At 44.0% G+C, this 20,810-nt stretch overlaps 1 protein-coding gene across 6 annotated transcripts in view; it reads left to right on the plus strand.

The window, feature by feature from the left end:
- RALYL (RALY RNA binding protein like) overlaps window positions 1-20,810 on the plus strand; it is a 2,307,036-nt gene that overhangs the window by 2,225,024 nt on the left and 61,202 nt on the right. For all 6 annotated transcript variants that reach the window (XM_069621283.1, XM_069621281.1, XM_069621285.1 and 3 more), the window contains one exon: window positions 4,032-4,145. In XM_069621283.1, the coding sequence (XP_069477384.1) occupies window positions 4,032-4,145 (114 nt within the window). The remainder of the gene's footprint in view (window positions 1-4,031; window positions 4,146-20,810) is intronic.

A 20,810-nucleotide genomic window follows, 5' to 3' on the forward strand; every position in this document is an offset into this window, starting at 1 on the left:
GTGCAGACCCCCTGGCCCAATATCTACCTTTGAGGAAGATATCTCACAACTACTTTCCACCAACACTAAACCAGGATCACAAATCTTGGCATTTGTTGACATTAATCTAGGCTTCCAAGACGCAAATGATGACAGTGCCTCTACAGTAGCAAACTCGATCACAGACCTGGGATTCTCTCATCGCATCACCAAACCTACACACACTAAAGGAAGAATTCTAGACTGCATTGGAGACCTTAATTGTGAAACTAACATTCTCTCTAATGTACCATGTGCATCGACAGACCACCACTTTGTCGCTTTCACCTTACGGTCTAGTACTCAACAGAACTGGCCTATAGCCTTGGCACCACCAGCAATCACCAGAAAAAACAAGAATATTACAGCAGAGAATATACTGCCTCTCTTGTAACCTATCATTAATCATTCAACTACCAATACTGACCCCTCAAAATTAGTAGAACTACACAACCTAACACCCTGCCAAGCCATCAATACGATAGCTCCACTGAAATTGTGCACAACTAAGCCCCGCACTCACCTAAACTCATGGTTCACCTCTAGCCTTAAAACCCTACAAAATAATAAAAGAAAATCCTAAACCTTATGGAAAAACTACCCTTCAGCTTCCAACAAAGATTAATTCTCACAAGCCGCTAGTTGCTATAAGACGGCTATCCTCCGAACCACAAATGACACTTACAACAATAGAATCATGAATGCTAAATGGGGCAATAGAGAATTATTTACTATCCTTAGAGAGCTTGAGTCACCTACATCCCCCACTGAAACATGTACTAAAGATAAGACTTGGTGCACCAAGATACAAGAAGCTTTGCTTGATATAATATCGATGCTCCAAGCTCAAATCAAAAAGAAAAAACTCAGCATCTCCAATGAATCGGCTCTTCATAAATCCCAGCCTCCAACTGCAAAACCAGGCAGCTTATTTAATTTCACTCCTCTATCGATCAATGAAGTTGAAAACATAATGACTTAAACCTAATCTTGGCCCAGACATTCCTATGAACTACAGACCTATCACCACAGTGTCTTTTCTGCTGAAAATCCTAGACAGGGCTGCATATCTACAGATACAGGCACACCTAGAAACTAACAATATTATGGGCCTGCGACAATCTGGGTTTAGACCCAGGCATAGCACCGAAACTGCCTTCTAAGACTTGAAAACACAAATAGACGACCAAAAAGACAAAGTTAACATTGTCCTCCTTCTCTTGTTAGATCTATCTACCTCCTTCGACCTCATCAATCACAGAGTCTTGTGCAATCATCTTACCTCATCAGCTCATATCTCAGACAAAGCAATGACCTGGATACAATCCTGCCTCGACAACATAATTATGAATGTTTCCGCTCCAACTGCTTTGGCCGATCCAGCACCGGTAACTTGTGGAGTAACACAAGGGTCCTGCGTTTCACCTACGCTGTATAATATTTTCACCAAGACTTTGTTCGATGACCTTGACCACTTGGGTGTCACCTACACTAACTTTGCAGATGACACCGACTCCTCATCCCTATCACCAGCGATTACAACCTTGATTCAAAACTACTGAACAAAATTTACCTCATTATCCAGGCATGGATGGCCACACATGGCCTCTGCCTTAACGATGAGAAGACCAAACCTCTTCTTATTGGCTCCCAATCGAAACTAAATAAACTAGACAACAAATTTAAATCTTTTACTATAGATGGCATTAACATACTGGTGTCTAAGGAAGTCAAAACACTCTGATTTTACCTCGTCTCTTACCTGACCCTGACCAGACAAGTGAACGCGCCAGCTTCTGCTACAGCTTACACTTGCAAACTAATAAACGCTTGCAGACCTTTCCTGTCAACATTAAGCTGTGCCAGGGTAGCCAGAGTGCTCAGTCTATCCAAATTGAATTATTGCAATGCACTATACCTTGGAACTAACAAAGGAAACCTAAAAAAACTACAAACACTACAAAATAATGGCCTCAACATACCAAGATCTTATCACATATCAGAGGGCAGACGTAACTTCCAATGGCTATCAATCAAGAATAGAACCTCATTCAAAATGCCAGCTCTTACCCATAGATGCCTCTCCAATTTAGCACCTAGATACCTGACATGCAAATTTACTGAAAGCCAATCAGATCGACCTACCAGATCCTCACAACTATATTGACTCAGAGTCCCACAATTTAATCTACAGAAATCAGGAGATAGCAGCTTCCCAGTGTTAGCTTCCAAACTATGGAACTCCCTACCTACAGCCTTAAGCGCAGAACCTTCTTTCTCCCAATTCAGGATGAATGCAAAAAAAAGCTTATCTCCCAGGAGAGTCTATAGATGTCTGCCTCCTTTGTTAAATTGCCATCAAATGTCAATATCCTTACTAGATGTACCTGTACATATAATATGTATGTAACTACTGCTATTTACATTGTATCCAATATTTTACTACGTCATGCTGGTACTTAACCTCTGTATGTATTTTTTTCTCATTGGATTGCATACAACTCACTGTGCAACATTTTATTGTAACCATTGTAACCATGTAACCTTATGCAATGCACCCAGATACCTGAGGGTAAGGAGCGCTATATAAATAAACAAATCAGATCAAATCAAATCAAAGGGACCAAAAACCTCCACATGCCTGTGCCAAAATTACAAATGCTCTGCAGAAGTACAGGGATAAATAATGGTTCACAAACTCCTCCTACTCAGCCTCATGCTACTACTAACCCAGCCATGATTCCAATCAGACAGGTGAAAAAGACACAACATGAATGGCACCGCACCGTTGCCTATTTAAGTCAACATGAGCCGAGGGAAGGCTCTACTCTTCAGAAGGAGGCATGAAGGCCAGCAAGGACCCATCCTCACAGCAATAGTGTAGTGTTGTGTGAAGGATTGCCCTCTGGCAAGGGTGTAGTGTTTATGATGATACAACATACGTGCTTGTATGCAGATGAAGAACAATATATGAACTCTCATTGCCACTGAGGCCAGTCGAAAATCGCATTTTAGGTGTTGGGAATCAACCGTAATTTGCCCGGCCGCATAGAACGCTGTGAATCGGCCCTATTGCCCACTATTGGAAATCTCCATTTGCAATGGGAAGCTGAAACTACTACTGCTAGTTACTTCATGCGCCAATTTGGCCAAATTGCAATTGCTGCAAAATAGCCTTTGTACTAAAAAAATCAGACCACATCTCCACTACCAGGAGGGAAGCCCACTGGCTACCCATACAAGCTTCAATCATATTCAAAACACTCTGTGTCACCCACAAATGTCTCGCCAAGAAGGCACCCATTTACCTAAATAACACTGTGACCCTGAATAAGGCATCGAGAGCACTCAGATCTAACACATATGCACATCTCTCTATCCCACGTTACAAATGCTCCAGAGCAGGGGGAAGCAGCTTCCCAGTAATGGCTCCAAAGACTTGGAACACGCTTCCGTTACACACTAGAAATGAACCCTCTCACCAGTATTTCAAGAAGTCCTTAAAAATATGGTTATCCAATAAATTCTAGGCTGCTGGCTCCTGCCCTTTTCCACCCATTAGACAGGTTCAGGTAACTTCCGCTCCCCACCCCCACCTCTGTAGTACCTCCAACAGTAGCCACTTCCCTTCCCCATTGAAAGCCATCCTTGCTAATATCTGACTGTAATTTATACTGAACCCTGTATTTTCCATGTGCAAATGTATTGACTAACCATTGCTAATATCTGACTGTTATTTATAGTGAACCATGTATTTTCCATGTGCATATGTATTGATTGTAACTGTATCCATTTATGCAAAGATGTCTGTATCTATGCCGTGACACCCCACGGGTTTGGCCATATAACAAATGCGATAAATAAAATAAAAATAAAACAAAAGCTGATGATTTGTTACAACATGGTGGAGTCGTAATTTATTGAGCTCTGTGTAAAGTAAAAAGTAGTTTTTGATTTAAGTTCACTTGGATTTCAAATATTTACATATCTTTTCTTTCCCTATTTGCCATCAGTGAAATCAGATGAGCTGCAAACAATCAAGAAAGAATTGACCCAGATCAAGAGCAAAATCGATTCCTTGTTGGGGCGCCTGGAGAAAATTGAGAAGCAGCACAAAGCCGAAGCAGGTAGGGGGCCGGGGACCGGCGCCATAATCATAGGCCACTCGTGCAGGCGTATATCAAACCGGGGCAGATCTACCCGTCACGAGCCAATGCTGGCGAGCCACAGCGCGAGCAGAAACGTTCTAAGCATGTTGTGGTGTACTGAACTGTGAAACAGGGTCTACATTTAGATAAACTACTCTGGGAGGAAAATTGACAGGATAGCACTTGCCGTCTCTTTCCTTTCTGGCAGAAAGATAATTGCATCGACATTTAAAGGCTTCCTTACAAAACAGAAGTTCAGAAATGGAAAGAAATTTTTACTTTGATCTTTGCTATTACAAATGATGGTTTCCTTTCAGTGTAAGGTAATAATGAAGGGAGAAGTTTGTTCTTCACTTGAACGATTTTTTTAAATAAAATTCAACACATTTGTCAAAGAAAACCTTTGCCAAAAGAAAATGTTTGCAGCAGAAGGACATTTGCTGCTGGTAACAGTTGACTAATGCCCCAATGGGCCCAAAGAAGATCCCACCAAGAGCTTGAATGCATGTGCTCATCCTGCCGGCTGTAGAAGTGAGGACCTATGAGGATTATTTATTTATTTATTGTTCGCTCGTTAGGCGCTTATACATCAATTCAATTGTGTTCAAGGCGCCCACAGGGCAACAGGGAAGGAACATGGGAATGAGAAGCAAATATAACAATGAAAGATAGAGGCGGACCTACTAGGCCTTGTGAGCATTCAGAACGTGCAAGTGCAGAGAGAGAGTGAAGGGATGAGGGAGTGGGGGGAAGTGCTAGGTGTACCAAGCAAAGATGGCCCCTCATGCTGTTAAATAGTTAGTTTCCCTGAAGGCAAACGCGACCTGAGCTAGGGTGTAAAAGCCGGGTATAACCCAGGGCCATGTCTTGACCCAATTGGCTGTCACTATCCTTCACCGCCTCCGCGTGGCTAGTGATTCTGCCGCTTGATGCTGCGTGTGGATGTGGTTAGGCACACTTAACTTGGAGTAACGGAATCTAGATGAGCTTGAACATATCATCAAGGCATCTAGTGCGCTTGCTAAATAAGAAACAGCGGTAAAGTAACATTCTGCTGAGATCATCATGGCAACGGGCGTGCACACTGGCAGTATTTCTGTTACCTACCCGGGCACTTGCCCGTTATGGTAATACTGCCGATGGTTATTGCTCCTGGCTGTGAAAGTCTACAGTGGGTAGTCCTTAAATAAAGACTACCCATTGTAATAATACTGCATGCCATAACCTATTTCAATTTCAGATGCAAGCATGGGACCCAGGATGAGCATACCCCCCCTCTCCCCATCATTGCCTGTGGTTCTACACCCACCGAAGGACACATGTCTCGCAATGGAGCAGCTTACAATGGGCTTCATCATTTTTAAGACTGGCTCACAGCTCATCGTATTTTGGGCAGTAATTTCAGCCATTGTCTTTTGTCATTTTGTTCTATGAAGGGGCCTGCTTGCAATAAAACAGCATTGCCAGTGGTAATGCATTAAGCACTGGTGGCACTTGCTCTACCAGCAGTTGCTCTGCTCTTCATCTTTCCCCCAATCTCTGATGTCCCACTGGTCCTCCTTTTCTCTCTTTTCACTCTCCCCCTGCCCTCTCACTCTTCTGTGTTTGATGTCCCTAATTTCCTCCTCTAGACTCCTAACACACGTACAGCTCTCACCCTCCTGTCTATTAATCCCACCTTTCCTCCTCTCCCCAATACCCCTTACCTCCGCCCTCTTCTTTCTTCCAATTTCTCCTTTCTCCTCTTCTGACCTCTCCTGCTCCAAGTCTCTCGTCCACCTGCTGCAAGCCACTCCACGCTCCTTCTCCATCACTCACACCTCTTCCTTCGTCCCTATGACGTGCATCTTGGCCAGCCCTCCAGGGAGGGATATGTTCGTGTTTTAGCTGTAAGCATTTCTGGTGTGTGGTCTGGCATTGCTGGTTTCCTGTTCGTGGGCATTCTTTTTCTGCGTAACACGCCTCAGCGCCACCTCTCTGAATCCATGGACCGAGCTTTATAATGGCCTCTAACCATGTTGGATTCTCAGACAGATCGTGTGAGGTATAGGTTCCCCACGTTGTAGGACATTGCCACACAATACTCTCTTGCGTTTCCCCGTGCAGGATTTGCATTGTGTAGCTAGTGATTCTGAGCTTAAAGTGACCCAGGTGCTCATACACCCGCTCCAGACATGTCTACTGTTTACATTAAAACAACCATATTATTTTAAAGGTTTAATTGGCATAGATGTTGTTCTGGGTGATGTTCTGAAGGCAAATTATAGAGAGCATCTGGAAAGGAACTTGTGCAGTTATGTGTTTAGAACATGCAGGGTTGAAAGACTTGAGCCGGACCTCCTCACTTTCTGGAAATTGCTCAAAACTCTTCCCCTCTTTCCTCCCCCTGCTAATCACCCCACTGCCGCTGACCTGTTCCTCATGATTCTTACTGGATCTCAGTCCCTCCTCCCGGTCCATGCCAGCACACTGCACTGCCCTACTGGCCTCTGCTTGACGGCTCTACATACCACCCTTGAGTCTTATATATTAGCACTTTTACGGAGGTTCTCCTCCTTGAGTCGCCTTAGCACTTCCCTCCCGGGCCCTCCTCCAACACTTGTCCTCTCCTCTGCTCCCCCTACCTTACCCTGCCCTTCTCTTCAATGCACTTGCACGGCCGAATGCCACAAGATCTAGTAGGACCATGATTGTGTATTAGTGTTTTGCCATTTTATTATTTCCCCTGTTCCCTTCCCATTTAGCCTTTTTGCGCTTTGAAACACAATTCTGTTGTATACAGCGCCTTACAAATGCTCAATAAAATAAATTAAATAAAGAGAGGAAGGACAAGACTATCTATGTATCTCCAGCGAAGATGTGATTAAATCAGTTTACTGAGGGCATAGGCACACAGGGTGAAGAGGAGATGGCTTACGACTGATCCTTAGAGAACACTCACAGGAATGGGTGTTGGGGAGTAGGTGCTGGAGTCCTCTAAAATGGAGAAGTAGTGGACCGAGAGGTAGGAGAACACCCAGATAAATGCGGTGTCCTGGAAGTCAGGGAGGGAAAGAGTTTGAAGAAGAGAGGGATGATTCACAGTTTCACAGGCTGCTGAAAGGTCTAGAAGGATGAACATAGTCAAGCGGTGAGACTGGTGGGCAGCGGTGAGAGAATTATCAACGAGGATGAGTGCAGTCAGGGTCGAGTATTCGGAGGAATCCAGATTGGTGGGGTCAGCAAAAGTGTGAACCTAGTGATAGTTCACTATTCAGTTTAAGACAATTCTTTCGAGGACTTCAGTGTTCGGGAAGGAGAGACAGGTTTTTAGAATGACGGATTGTTGTGCTCAGCAGTTGATTTCTTTAAGAGAGGCATAGTTGTGGTTGTTTTGTAACAGGCATAGAAGACACCAGTTGAGAGGGATAGGTTGAATAAGGCAGAAAAATCTGTGGAATTGTTGGTTGCACTTTCCTTCAAAACCTGTGCTGGAAAGGGGTAAATTTGAACGCAGGATGAGTTGGCAGAGAGAAGGATGGTCAGAAAATTCCATTGAAGAGTTTGAGACAAAGCAAGATCGAGAGAAGAGTCTTGAGAAGATGGGACGAGGGGAGAATGAGGGAAGTAAGGAGGGAGGGACAGAAGAGTGGACATGTTTTGATGATTTTAGTGAAGAAGTAGGAGGCAAAATCATTGACGGAGAGAGAGGAGGAAATACAGTGGTTCTTATGGGAGGAAACATGAACGGGAGAGGAAACAAGATTAGTGTAATAGGAAGATCTGGCTCTGTTGAGGGCTATGATCAGGGTCAGTAGAGAGTCTTTGTAAGAGTGGGGAATCAGTCTTTGTGCCAAAAGTGTAGAGTATGTGGGCGCATTATTCCTAACTCCCGCGCCCTCACTGCCATCATAGTGGAACAGCAGGAGAAGGGGCCTATTGGGGACTCCATGTGTTATGCCTATACCACTTCAAGTGTACGAGAGATGATATATGCACTCAGACAACCTATTGAATGTATCCTCGCACTGAAGGAGTGGAAGGATGATGTGGGGACGGATGTCAGCACGTACCACTGGATATCTTGTAGTGCTTAGTGAAATCTGACATGGGCAGAGTGATGTCATAAAGGAGCTATACGAGGATGTATTGAAATGATAAGAAAATACTGAAAAGTAATGATGTACTTGAAGTGATAAGAGAAACATGTATGAAACGATAAAGTAATCATATATACAAAGAAGAATAAAGTAACTTGTTGGCCAATAAGTGTAAATATGCAGCAACGCAAGATAGATGAGACACATAGAAGCTCGCTATAGAGGAAACTATAATTGGCAAGGAGGGCCATGATAGGACAATGGACGCCGCTCGTGCAAAGATTCAATTCAGTTACCTCAGAAACAGACCAGGGCTGCAGAGTCAGGAGAGGCTGGAAAATAGATTTGTGTGCAAACAAAGAGGAGTCTATGTTGGCCTGGGATCAAGGATGCTATTTCAAGGAATAGCTGCAAAGCACAAAGTGTGGCAAACAGATAAGTGATGGACGTGAGACATATATCTCTTAGGTTAAAGAAGAAGCAGACATTTGCAAGAGCCAACGTTTTGGACAATTAACAATGGATAAGGCTCCTACAAGATTGAGTGAGCAAGTCTCTAGAGGCCAAGACGAGCAATGATACCCAGCATAATTAAATCAAATAGCAGTAAATAGGAGGTCAAAATGGACAGATTTTTGGTCTCCTCACACGTGATCCAGAAGTGAAAAACAAGCTTAATGAATAGCTGTTATTCATTAAGCTGCGGATGAAGATAGCAATGTGCTTACACTCCCTTGAATGTTCAAGAAGAGAGAGCGAGCTACAAGGTCAACTGCAAACATGAAACTCTGGCTTCTGGACAGACTGATGAGAGATGATAGACTGATTGGTAAAGTGGAAGTAATCTGATGTGACTCAAGCACCTGGGTTTCGTTTATCTTACGTGCTGCTAGCCGAGCCAAAAGTCCAAGACTGGGTGGGAATGCTAGCCAATCATTGGATCTATGGGGCAACCTGCTATACAATGTTGATAGAGCAATCTGCTGTCAATATGTTTGCTATAATCGGTATTATACATATTTAAAGGTAGTTTGAGGCATGCCTCACAGATAAGTGAGAGCCAGTGAAGTACTAACCCATATTTATTCTATAAGTAGATATGTTCCCCTAACCAATCCCTCCCGTCGATACGTTTTATAGTTTTCCACATAGGATGACATCATAGATGATGCACATTGGGGTATAAGACCTCTGTGTAATCAAGTTTGTGTGTGAGTGTGCAAGCATCAGTCCGATATCTGCCAGTTGACCCTACTTTATTAAATTGAGAATAAAGTAATACTTTGCCATATTCTTTGAGTCTCTTCAGTTATTTGGTATGAGTTCTTTATTGGTAATCCCATCTAGCACAAGAGACCTTTCAAGGTGCTAGAGCACAGCAGCATCAGAAACAACACATTTCTGTCCTCAGCAGCTGGGTGGCTCGAGAATTCCAGGGCTAAAGACGCAGGTTGGGGTGCTTTAAGGAGCAAGCAGAGCAGTGATTATTGAAGGGGGTCGACCGTGGGGAGTTGAATTCATCAAAATCAAGTTGAAAAAAGTGAGCAAGTAGAGAGCTCGAATTGGAATGAGGTGTTGACTTAGTCAAGGTAGGGAACCATGGAGTCAGGCTTGCACTTGCTGTTGACATTTCTTTAGACGGGCTAAAGATATTTTTCTTCTAGAGGGGGGTGTTGGGCGCAGAGAGTGCTTGCGACTGGATGTTTGAAGGGAGGCATTATTTTAAATCGGCCTCACCCATGAAGCGTTGCCTTGGAGAGCTTTGCGTGTACAATGAGCCTTCAGTTAAGGAGAAACGTGCTTACAACGGACATGCCTCTGAGGGTAATGATAATCTCTCATGCTAACATATGAGTGCAGTAAGAGCTGCATATGTATTCATTGCTTCAAATATTCAGAGTAAGTGTGTGTGCTCGTATTAGTCCAGCACATTTGGAAATATGGGCGCAGAAGTGTTTGTGCATACTAGGTATTCCACATTTAGACATCGGTTTATCAGAAGTGTCAATATGATTTGGCTTTTCAATGACAACGCACAAGTGGGCAACCATCAGCCTATTTAGACAATCCGTGCAGTGGAATATGTGTGAATTGGGTCACAGAGTGAGGTGTACCTATGCAATAGGCTTGCTGCTGTTTGAGCATCCAATTAGAAATGTATATTGGAGCATTCAACCTCCACGGGTATACAGTCCTTCACCTTAGAGCATCTGATTTAAAGAGGTAAGGGGGTGCAGTAGTCCTAATGCGCATAGACGTTCAGTTCCAGGGCATATCACTGAGCACAGTGCATCTGACCACAGGGCTCATTTAAAGAGAAATGTTCTCATAAATTGGAGACCTCCTGAAAAGGGCTTTCCACTCTGATCTGCATTGTGTGAAGTTCAGGGCTAGCCACCACAGCACTAGATCTCCAGATTCACGGCCAACGACGGCAACAAATTGCACCCATGTTGTTGGATTCACGGGTTTCTGGGTACGGTTAGGTCCCTTTTTGGCACCAGAAGGTTTGAAATCTCTCAATCAGCAGCTCTGAGAGTTGTGGTGGATGGTCTTGCAAATTAGGGGAAGACTGAAAGTCATCGATGGATCCTTAGCGGAGGGGTAAGAGATCTGGGATGATGTTGTCACAGTTTAAATGGAGGAGCTAAGGTGGATGTCTAGCAGGGGACTCCAATCAGTATTACAGACCGCAATCCAGTCATGGCATCAGAAGAACCTGCACTATTCTACTGAGATCGCTTTATCATAAATCTATGGTGAGACTCAAATGTAAAGTAGAAGACCCATAAACCTGGCTTCTAAATGTATCATAGAAGACATATTGTGCACTCCAAATGCAGTCAGCCAATTCTTTTAAGGAGTTGAGTAAGACGACAGCAGCTGAACGCCTACATCTCTCTGCAATAGTGCCCTCACATTTCATACTTATATTTCACAAAATAGCAACTTCAGTAAGCAGTGTTTTGTCCTCAGCTTACTGATAAACTGTCACGCCCATGTTTTTAGTATTAGTATCCAGGGGTGCTGCATGCATTTTGAAGAGTAAACGGTAAATAACTGATCCCTGGTGGATACCATAGGGTACAAGCACAAATCTTCCCTATGCAAATGTGTCTTTTAGAAAATACGTTTCTTACAGTAATCCCTTCTTACACTCTTCTCTGGTTTTATTCGTGAGCTTTTGTAGCTCCTTCCAACTGTTCAAAGACCTTGGGCCTCATTAGGAGTTTGCCGGTCCGGAAACAAATGTGCCGGTAAGCTCACCAGCACCCTTGTTTCCCGACAGGCAAACTACGAGTCTGCCTGCCGTGGCCACTGTAGGCAGACTCTTTGCGGGAGCACTGGCACCCTTGCTAACGGTGCCGGTGCTGCCGTGTCTCCACTCCCATTGAATCCCATAGGACTCGATGGGAATGGGGATTAACAAATATACCGGTGCCTGACTTCTCAGCCGCCGGACTCGTAATGCGCCGGTGGCACCGGGAGGTCAGGCGCTGATAAATTATTATGGGTCCCGCGGCAACCCGCCGGTAGCACCGGCAGGGTTACCGGCAGACCTGTAATGAGGCCGCTTATTGTTCTCTTTGAGATACTTTCTTGGACACCTTCCTTTTATTTCATGTTGTTTCCTTGTTTTGTCAAGGTTGTGCGTTACCCACTCTTGGCGTCTGTTACATCCACTCATTCTCTCCTTGCTTGGTTCTCACTGCACTCTTAACTCATAATTCTTTTGATACTTTCTCATTAATTTGGCTCCCCACTCTTCAATAATTCTCTCTTGCCCAATTATCTCTTGTAACTTTCTCTCTCTCTCTCACCCAGGATATTTTTTTCCACTTTCTTAATGATTCACAATCATTCTTATTCGTTAGGTTCCTGAATAATTGCTCAGATATCAGGTTATACTGATTCAATGTTCTGTTATTGCCCTTATCACAATCATAATCTCTTTATTACATCTTGCACCATTGGTCTCCCACTTCTGCAGTTCTCCCCTACACCGATGTTTGCCATGTGTGACCTCATGGGGCTCGGTGCTCGCTCTGGTATGTTGGTTTGTTTTCTCTCTCCTACCTTTCGGGCTTCACACATGGACCGGTCTCAGAGTCTCTGTAGCTGGCCGTGTTCAGCGAAAGACGGCAAATGGGAGCTCTCAACATTCCATGTCATCAAGGTTTTGGTGTTGTTAGAAGAGCTTCACATGCGTACCGGGCTGTTTTACTCGTCTGAGCTTCATACAAGCTTCTTCTTAAGGGCTATACCAATTTCCTTCAAACAGCATGTTGGATTCAACATTGCCTACAGCCAAACAGAAGGAAACAGAAGGAGTAATCAGTGTTTTGACACATACAAACATGTCATAAACGTCTTTCATAGCCAGCAGTTAATGGCAACATCTTTGTTCAACCCTCCCCCCAAAGACTTTGTCACAACATTACTGGAAGGAATCTGGGGATGAGGAAATAGGACTGTATATTTTCCAAGTCAACTTTGTATGTAAAGCAGGTCACAGTACCATGTGACAACAACACAAGTGGCAAACAAGTCCAAGTGAGTCCATTGCGCTTGCAAATAATTAGAAAGGGGAACACAGGCTGCAGTTAGCTGGTGAATGTGGGTACATTGCCTATGTACACCACAGAAATAGAAAGTTCAAACAAGAAATCCAGTCACACAGCTCCAATAGTTCAGTTTTTGGAACTGCTTGAGTTGCAGCAGTATTTACTGGACATAAACAGCCTGACAAGTGTTTCGAGAATAAACGTGCTCTTCCTCTGAGGCTGATACTATATAAAGGCCAAGTAATATACAATTACAATGGTCACAAATCAACAGAGAGATTGGCAAGGCGGACAAACAAATCAAATATTTCCAACCATATTTATGACATTCCATTGAAAAAAGAGGGGGGGTTTGGGGGAAGGGTTTAGTCAAAATCCAACAGCTAAACAAAATATATAAATGTAAGAAAAATGTTCTGCACATTTGATACAAAATGCACAAGGGTAATGAGATTTGCAATGGACAAAGGAAAAAGAAAAACCAAATACTGTGTAACATAATGTTTTCATATTGAAGATAGGTATATTGGGGGATGAGGAAAGAGAGACAAAAACGCAAATATTTGGCTCTGTTTGAGATGCATGGGTCAATTTCAGCTGGGCAGATGCTCGCTAGAGCCATTGGAAATGCTCAACCATAAAGCTGTAAAGTACCTTATATGTGAGAAAGATCTTATCAGATCGATGGTTGGACAAGGCAGGTGTGTTATCCTGAAAAACCTGTCAATGTGCATAATACTATAGTAAAGAGACAAAAATGCGAGGGTTACTGTTTAGTAATGGGCAGATTATAAAACTGGGTCTGTATTATCAATGTAGGTGAAAGTGCCTGATTCAAAAATACACTCCCATTAACGTGCCCAATAAGCTAACGTGAACACACCTCTTAAGCTTCGCAGTTGCGGCATATACTGCATTTGCGATAGGCGGAACAATTTGAGTGCACGGTCAAGCATCATTGAAGCAAACAATTAATTATTCGATGTGAGACTGTGAGGAGAAATAAAATAAAGGACAAGTATGAGCATCGTTGAAATATTCGTTATCATCTCACATCTAATTCTGAGCGAAGCGCTCAGGCTGTATCTGAGCGGTGATCTTAGGGACCGTGTATCCATCATCTTACCTTGGTGGTCGGCTTGTCTAGGATTGTAATCCCCACACTAGTGCCGAGCCGCTCACACGCTGGAGTATTAGAAGGCTGACTAGCCAGTAGTTGGCATGTAACAAAAACGGCAAGGCTCCGCCGCCATCTTGAATGAGTATTGAGTTAATACAAAACCAATGCAAATACAAATAAGTAAGTGCATGCTCCATATACTGAAGATGGGTTATTTTCCTGAGACTAAACTTTATAGAGTTACAATAAGCAGAGGAGATGATCTCAGTGTGAAAGCCCACAAAGGGACAAAAAACATAAACTGCAGAATATAACTGGCTAATCCATAGCTGAAATGAACAAGTTCACAGTACAGTGGATCCCGTGAACTAATTAGAATGTGGTGTGAGACCAAGAAGTCCAAGGTATTAGTAACACACAAACTTGTGCGTAACACCTGCTCAGCTGTACACCCATGCAACAACTTCTAGGACATTTGTTGATACAAAATAACATTTACACCCAATTGGTGATATGCAGATATTTACACTCTCTAAACAAGTGACAAATTTAAAGTTAACCAAACCTGAGCTGCACTGGCATGTTTTTTAAACCCAGATCAAAGGCATACTTCATTATAAAGTCCCTCAGAAAAACTGATTTATAAAAAAACAGCAAAATCATGGTCAGAATTTAAACCACAGTACACAGTGCTATATTTGCAAATTAGCCTTGCTTCAAGCCTATGTAACTGCAATTTTAGGTTCCCCTCACGTGGAGGCAACGTGACTTTGGCCAGGCCAGCAAACTTAATGCCTGTTTGAGATCCAATTGATGACATGTTTGCCAGTGGCTGGCCAAAGGATATTTAGCATCTTGGCTATCAATGGTTGACAAATGCCCTCTTATCCGTATTTTAAGGGGTCTGATAGTACTGCCGATATATTTTTTGCCGCATACAGAAATGATACAGTACCCAAGAAATTTAGTATTGCAATTAATAAAAGAATCAATTAGGTGTTCCTGACCTGAACCAAATTGCACTGTTTTAGTATCTAAAGCATGAATACACATAGAGCAACTGCCACATTTTTGAAACCCTTTGATCTGAGCCATATGTAGCCAAGTCTGCTTGTGTTGTGTGTTTTTCATAAAAGATGGACACAGAATATTTTTAAGGGTAATCCCTTTGTTGAAAGTGAAATTGGGATGTGGGTCTATCCATTTGCTGATGTCATGATCTAGGTGAAGTAGATGCCAATGCCGTTTGATAATAGCATGTAGTTTGTGGCTGTCTGTGTTAAATCTGGTAATTAGCCTAATCTTGTTTTTGACCTGACTTGAGGCACCACTTTTGGGCGTGAGCAAATCTGCTCTCCTCATTTCACTGACCTTTTTTAGCTGTGATCTCACAATGCTTGTCATTATACCCCCTTTGGGTGAATCTGGCTTGTATGAGATTACTTTCTGATAGATAATTGCCCATTTGAGAACAGTTCCTAAGTGCATCGACTTCTTGGATCTTTCAATCTCCATGACGAATCATGGTTTCGAATCCAAAACCTTTCGTAAAAGCACCTCTGTTAATGCGGTACTTCATGCGGCAAAGCTGCCACAAGAGACAAGTCATCCCAAACATTCCCAAGGGAGAACTAATTAGAGCCCGCAGGAACTGTTCTCAAATGGGCGATGATCTACTTTACTTGGTTCATAGACATAATTTCGAATACAAAATATTCGAAAGTCAAAAAGTCTAAAAAAAAACGTCGAAAAAAAAAATGTCGAATTTTTTTTTAATGACGTTTTTTTTCGAAATGGGGGGGTTCCTCCCCCAACCCCCCCTTTTTTTTATTTTTACCTATTTTTTTCACAGAAACTAGAGCCCAAAAAAAAATATCGAAAAAAAAAACAATTCGACATTTTTTTTTTCGACATTTTTGATTCGACTTTTTTGACTTTCGAAATTATGTTTTCGAAATTATGACTGGACACCACTTTACTTGCTGGATTAATATGCAGCAACAAAACCCACAACGTGGAAGAAAAATGCTAAAAAGGCAAAGCTGAAAAACAATAAATAAAAAATCTTGGGATGGAAAAAATTTAATGGGTCAGTAGAAATCAGAATGAAGCACTACATCACTCTTGATTTAGTAGAATGATAATTTGGGCGAGTTTGCTGGTCGGTCTATATGTGTATTATCATGTATGTGCTGTCAGTTGGGGTCATTACAGGGTTGGCGGTAGCCGTGCTGGTAAATACCGGCACGGCTGCCGCCTGAGTCATTTTTTTAGCGCCATCTGGCAATGAGGATATACCTGGGCATTCCAGCCCCGGCGGACCCAGTAATTCCCCTTCATGCCAGTAAAAATGACTCCCCATTCCCATTTGAGTCCAATGGGACTCAATGGGAATGGGGAGGCCGGTGCTACCGTGTAGGCCTGTTCGCGGTACAACGGTACCGGCAAGCTTACTGGTACCGTTGTTACCGGACAGGCAACCTTGAAATGAGGCCCAGTGTCTTTATCAGATAATAAAGCTGGCCAGTAATTGGGACAATTCGGTCTGACGGGGATTGCTATGGAAAAACGTCAAGTACATCCACCTAAGATGGAAACTACTCAAGCTTTCTCTAAAGATCAGCCTCGTCCCCACTGGCTTCTGCTTCTCTTGCTTTTTGTTTGGTTCACTTTAGAAATATAGCAGGGAAGGTCACATCGTAGAGCTGCACAGTCGCCCACAAAAGGCCATGCTGGCTTCTCTTTGTGCGCCAATACCTCGCTTATATTTATAGCCGCCCCTTTTCAAACGGATGTTGCATTCTGATAAAATGGCTATTAGCTAGCAATTAAAGCACTGATTTCAAAAAGCATAATTGGCGTATCATCTGAAGTGCTAAATGGCAGGAATGCTGATAGCATAGCAACAAACTAATTTAGCACAACCACCCAAACACATCTAAGCTGTCACTTGCTAGTTCCTCCTAAAGCGACGCTGTTCAAAGTGAAACAAAGAGGGCCTCCTCTGTACATGAAATTCATGTCATGACAGGCCGGCGTTTTCCGGTTTCAGACTTCCGACTACGGAGAGGCGCTGTGGTCATTTGGCAATCGCAGGTCCTCCCTGCTACGTGGCAGTGTTCCACTCTCACACTTCACTGACCGGTAGGGCGGTACGGGCTGCCAGTCCTAAGTGGCAAGGGTCTGGTTAAAGAAAGGATCTGAGGCGAAGAGCAGCCCTTCCCCCAACCTCTACATTTAAAGGAAATAGGCTGCTTACTTGTACATGGAGGTTAGGGCAGTGTTGTGGTGCACAAGGGTGTATTGACCGGGCCTACCCTTCTTGTGTACCCATATGTGTTACCACCCTTAGCTGTAGCTTTGGCAGTGGAGGACGGGCTCCTGAAGCTTACAGACCAGTGATATGCCCAAGGTAGGGGTGGTATTGGCCATGCTAGGATATTGTGCATGCAATTTTAAGCAATGAAGGTTGAAACATCAGACGGGCGCAGTTTTTGAAGAATTGTCCAGTAGGTGTATGCTTTTCTTGAAGAAACATGCTCTGAAGAGAATAGTAATTAATGAGAAAGTACTACCAGACTGCCTTATATATATATATGCAGCCCATCGAACCAAGACCTTTGCTCTGTCCTTCAACTGGCCCGAAAGACTTGTCCTATCGTTTGTCATGTCTAGGTATCTGACTGAGGTACTGTTGTGTGACTCCAAGCTTTCTACAATCAGCAACACAACAATAAACATTATTGGGCAAAACAGGGTATGCATGCTCTATGTACCACCTCTTCAATGAAGGGATCAGCTACCTACATCATGTGTGGGCCACTGCATAAAGAGTTTCTGGCAGTAGTGTGGCACTATCATTAATAGAAGGGGTGCGTGCAACCACACGTGTGCCCCCTCAGTCCCTTGCTCCACCTCTTTCTCCCCCCCCAGGTTAACCACACACTGCCAGTGGGCATATGGAAAGAACTGGAGACCAAGCCAAATGTATTTCCTATCGAATGGTGCTGCTGGGAGTCCCACCCTCCTGTTTCCACCAATGGTCCTCAACCCTGACATGTAACCAGGCAAACACATTTTCCTAGGGTGGAATAGAAAACCAAGCTATAAAGATTTCACTGGCCTGGCAGTGGGAGGAGGAATTGATTAATGATTGATTAATGCTTCAAATGGGCCCCAAACCTGGGCTCTCACCAACTGGGTTGCAATAGGTCACAGAGAGAGATAGACCCAAGCCCTAGAGGACATTTGTGGGTACCATACGTTATTCCTGGGATGAAAGATGCCAAGGCAATATGATGTAGTTCAGTATATTTTATTAGGACAGGACTAAACTAACAGCACTGAAAATGTGATCTTCCCAAACAAAAACAAGGTTCCGGATGGGTTTCTCAAGATGGGATCGGTACCTTTTCCTAAGAGTCTCTTGCCCAATGTCTCTTCCACTGTTTGCACATTTCCCAGCTTCTGGCTCTCCCCTCAGCTCAAACACTTTATGGGGGGCTGTTTCACTCTTGGCCCGGCATTGCAGGGTCACACCTTTCTTTGCTGTTTGTTCTCCATGCAGGCTTTTCCAAGTTATACAACCACCTCAGGTCTAAAGACTTGTAAGTAAATGGGTCCATGGGCATAGCTGGCAGGAAGACCCAAAAAGCAGTCTCTTGGATGTGTCCTTGTCTGGGCTTTTTCATGATTTCTCTTTCTCCACCTCTTTGATCTCACAATAATCTCCTTAACCCTGTCTTGCTCCTCCTCCCATCGTCTGGTCCTGCTTAAGGCCGACGAGTCCATCAGAACCTTCCTGTTCTGGCTATCTAACGTACAGACCTCACTATTCCCCTTAGTCCTACCTTTGCCTCTGGTGGTGCTATCATTTCTTCCACCTTTCAGGCTATTATCACTGGTTCTGCTTTGGTTTCTCTTCCCTCTGTTGCTACTTCTAATTCTCCTCATCCTCTTGTCTTTTTCTCCAACAGGATGTCTCCTTCTCCCACTGATTTCAAAATTCCCACCTCCTCAGTACCATCTTCACTGACACCTCCCAGTTGTGGTGTTCTTTCGTCCATCTCCTGTATCACTCACAACCTGCTATTACCTCCGCTGGCGTCACTTCCAACCTCTGCTGATATTACCTTCTTTTTCGTTTTGTGTTTTACCACCTCTCCCTGCAACCTGACTCTCACCACCTCTTCTTGACTTGGGCTCCCTTCTCCTCATGTTATCACGTCCTCCTAAAACCATCCTTCTTATGATGCTTTCACCACCTCCGGCAACTGCCCATCTTCTAATGTTATGACCCCCTGCAACCAACCTTCTTCCGATGCTACCACCTTCTTCTGTCCTCTCTTTTCCTCTGATGTACCTTCCCCTCCTGCACCCTCTTAGCTCTCACCACCTCTGCCTGCTTTTTACTGCTGTCACCTTGCCACTCTTCTCCATCTCTCCAGCCACTTCTTCCACCACTCTCCACTCTCCTGCAAACATGAGCTGCCTACATCTGCATCCCATCCAGGAGCTACTGGGACTCTGTGCTTTTGTACTGTCTCCCCACGTGCCCCCCAGATGGGAATACCAGGGAGGGTCTGCCCCTGTAGCTTGTAAGTGGGTGAGAGCCAGGACTGGGTGTTGTCTCTGAGGGCACCTGGGGCTGCTTTGTGCTCAGGGAGCAGGAAGAAGCCTATAACTGGTACGTGCATCATCATGGATGTTAGTTTTCCTCCTTTGACATAGTTTTTGTTTTCCCTTTGGACATCCAGTGAAATGGAAACATTGTATCCCCAGTGTAAGTATCCACTACCAGCGATCAATGCCTCATAAATTCTCCATTCGTGAACGGGTACCATTTTAGCAGCAGTTCGCCACCGGTCCTGCAATCCCTTTGACATTTTTTTTTTAAATACAAGGTGAAGTTGCAAGTGTATCTGAACATGCACAATGAATGGAAGTTATTTCTTTGAAGGGAAAAGTTTCTTTTTCTCGTTTGTGGTCTACAGGCCATGAGGCCAAAAGCCCAACGCACAAATGGTCTTGTGCAGAGCACGACGTGCGGTACGTCGGGGTTCTGGGTACGTGATCAGCCAACCAACGAAGAAGACCTCAGTGGATGGCGTGTGAGGGCGCAAGTGAAAGAAGTCTCACAGCGGAGGGTGGTGCCAGGGGGACTGCCATGAAAAAGACTAGGAGATGGGGGAACAAAAGACTGACCTTGCGGGGGCAGCCTTCACGGGCTAGATTCCCGAAAGTAATGTTTTTGTTCCTGGCATTCTGACCCGGTCCCTTTTTTCTATCTTGGAGGGTAGGGTCTGTTCAAAGGGACAGGGCTACAGGCTCTCACCTTACAGGAGGGGCTGCCTCATTATTTCCCTGCAAAGTCTCCTATGGGAGCTGTGCAGGGTAACGAATCTGAGGGATTTCCTGCCCTTATGGGCTTATGCAGTGGGGAGAGTCCAATGCCCCAAGAATAGCATGTGGCAAGGGACTGCGATTTCCACCTGTCACGTGAAGTGGCCAAAGGTGGAATGCCCAGGGATCCTCCCTAAACTGACTCGTGGCCCAAAATCCACTGGATGTGGTGGGCACCCAGCCCGCTGCGTCACCACCATTGTGGTCCCTAAATCCAGGCAGGGGACTCACACTCGCAAAAGATGATTAACAGACGCCATTCAAAACAATTCTGAAAATCCAAAAGAGAAAGTTCTGAAAAGTGCCGGCAATTAAACTCCAAAGGCTAAACAATGCAACCATCAAAACGAAGCAATCCTATCCCAAGACACGGCAGGAAACAGGCAACCAGCCAATGAGAACTAGGATATATGTTCTTAGAGTAAACCTTGTTACCAGCAGAGCATAGCTCCTAATGGAGCACTATAAAACGTCTTTA

Source organism: Ambystoma mexicanum, chromosome 5q, assembly GCF_040938575.1.
Source record: "Ambystoma mexicanum isolate Mex_15411 chromosome 5q, UKY_AmexF1_1, whole genome shotgun sequence".
Classification (NCBI taxonomy): Eukaryota; Metazoa; Chordata; class Amphibia; order Caudata; family Ambystomatidae; genus Ambystoma; species Ambystoma mexicanum.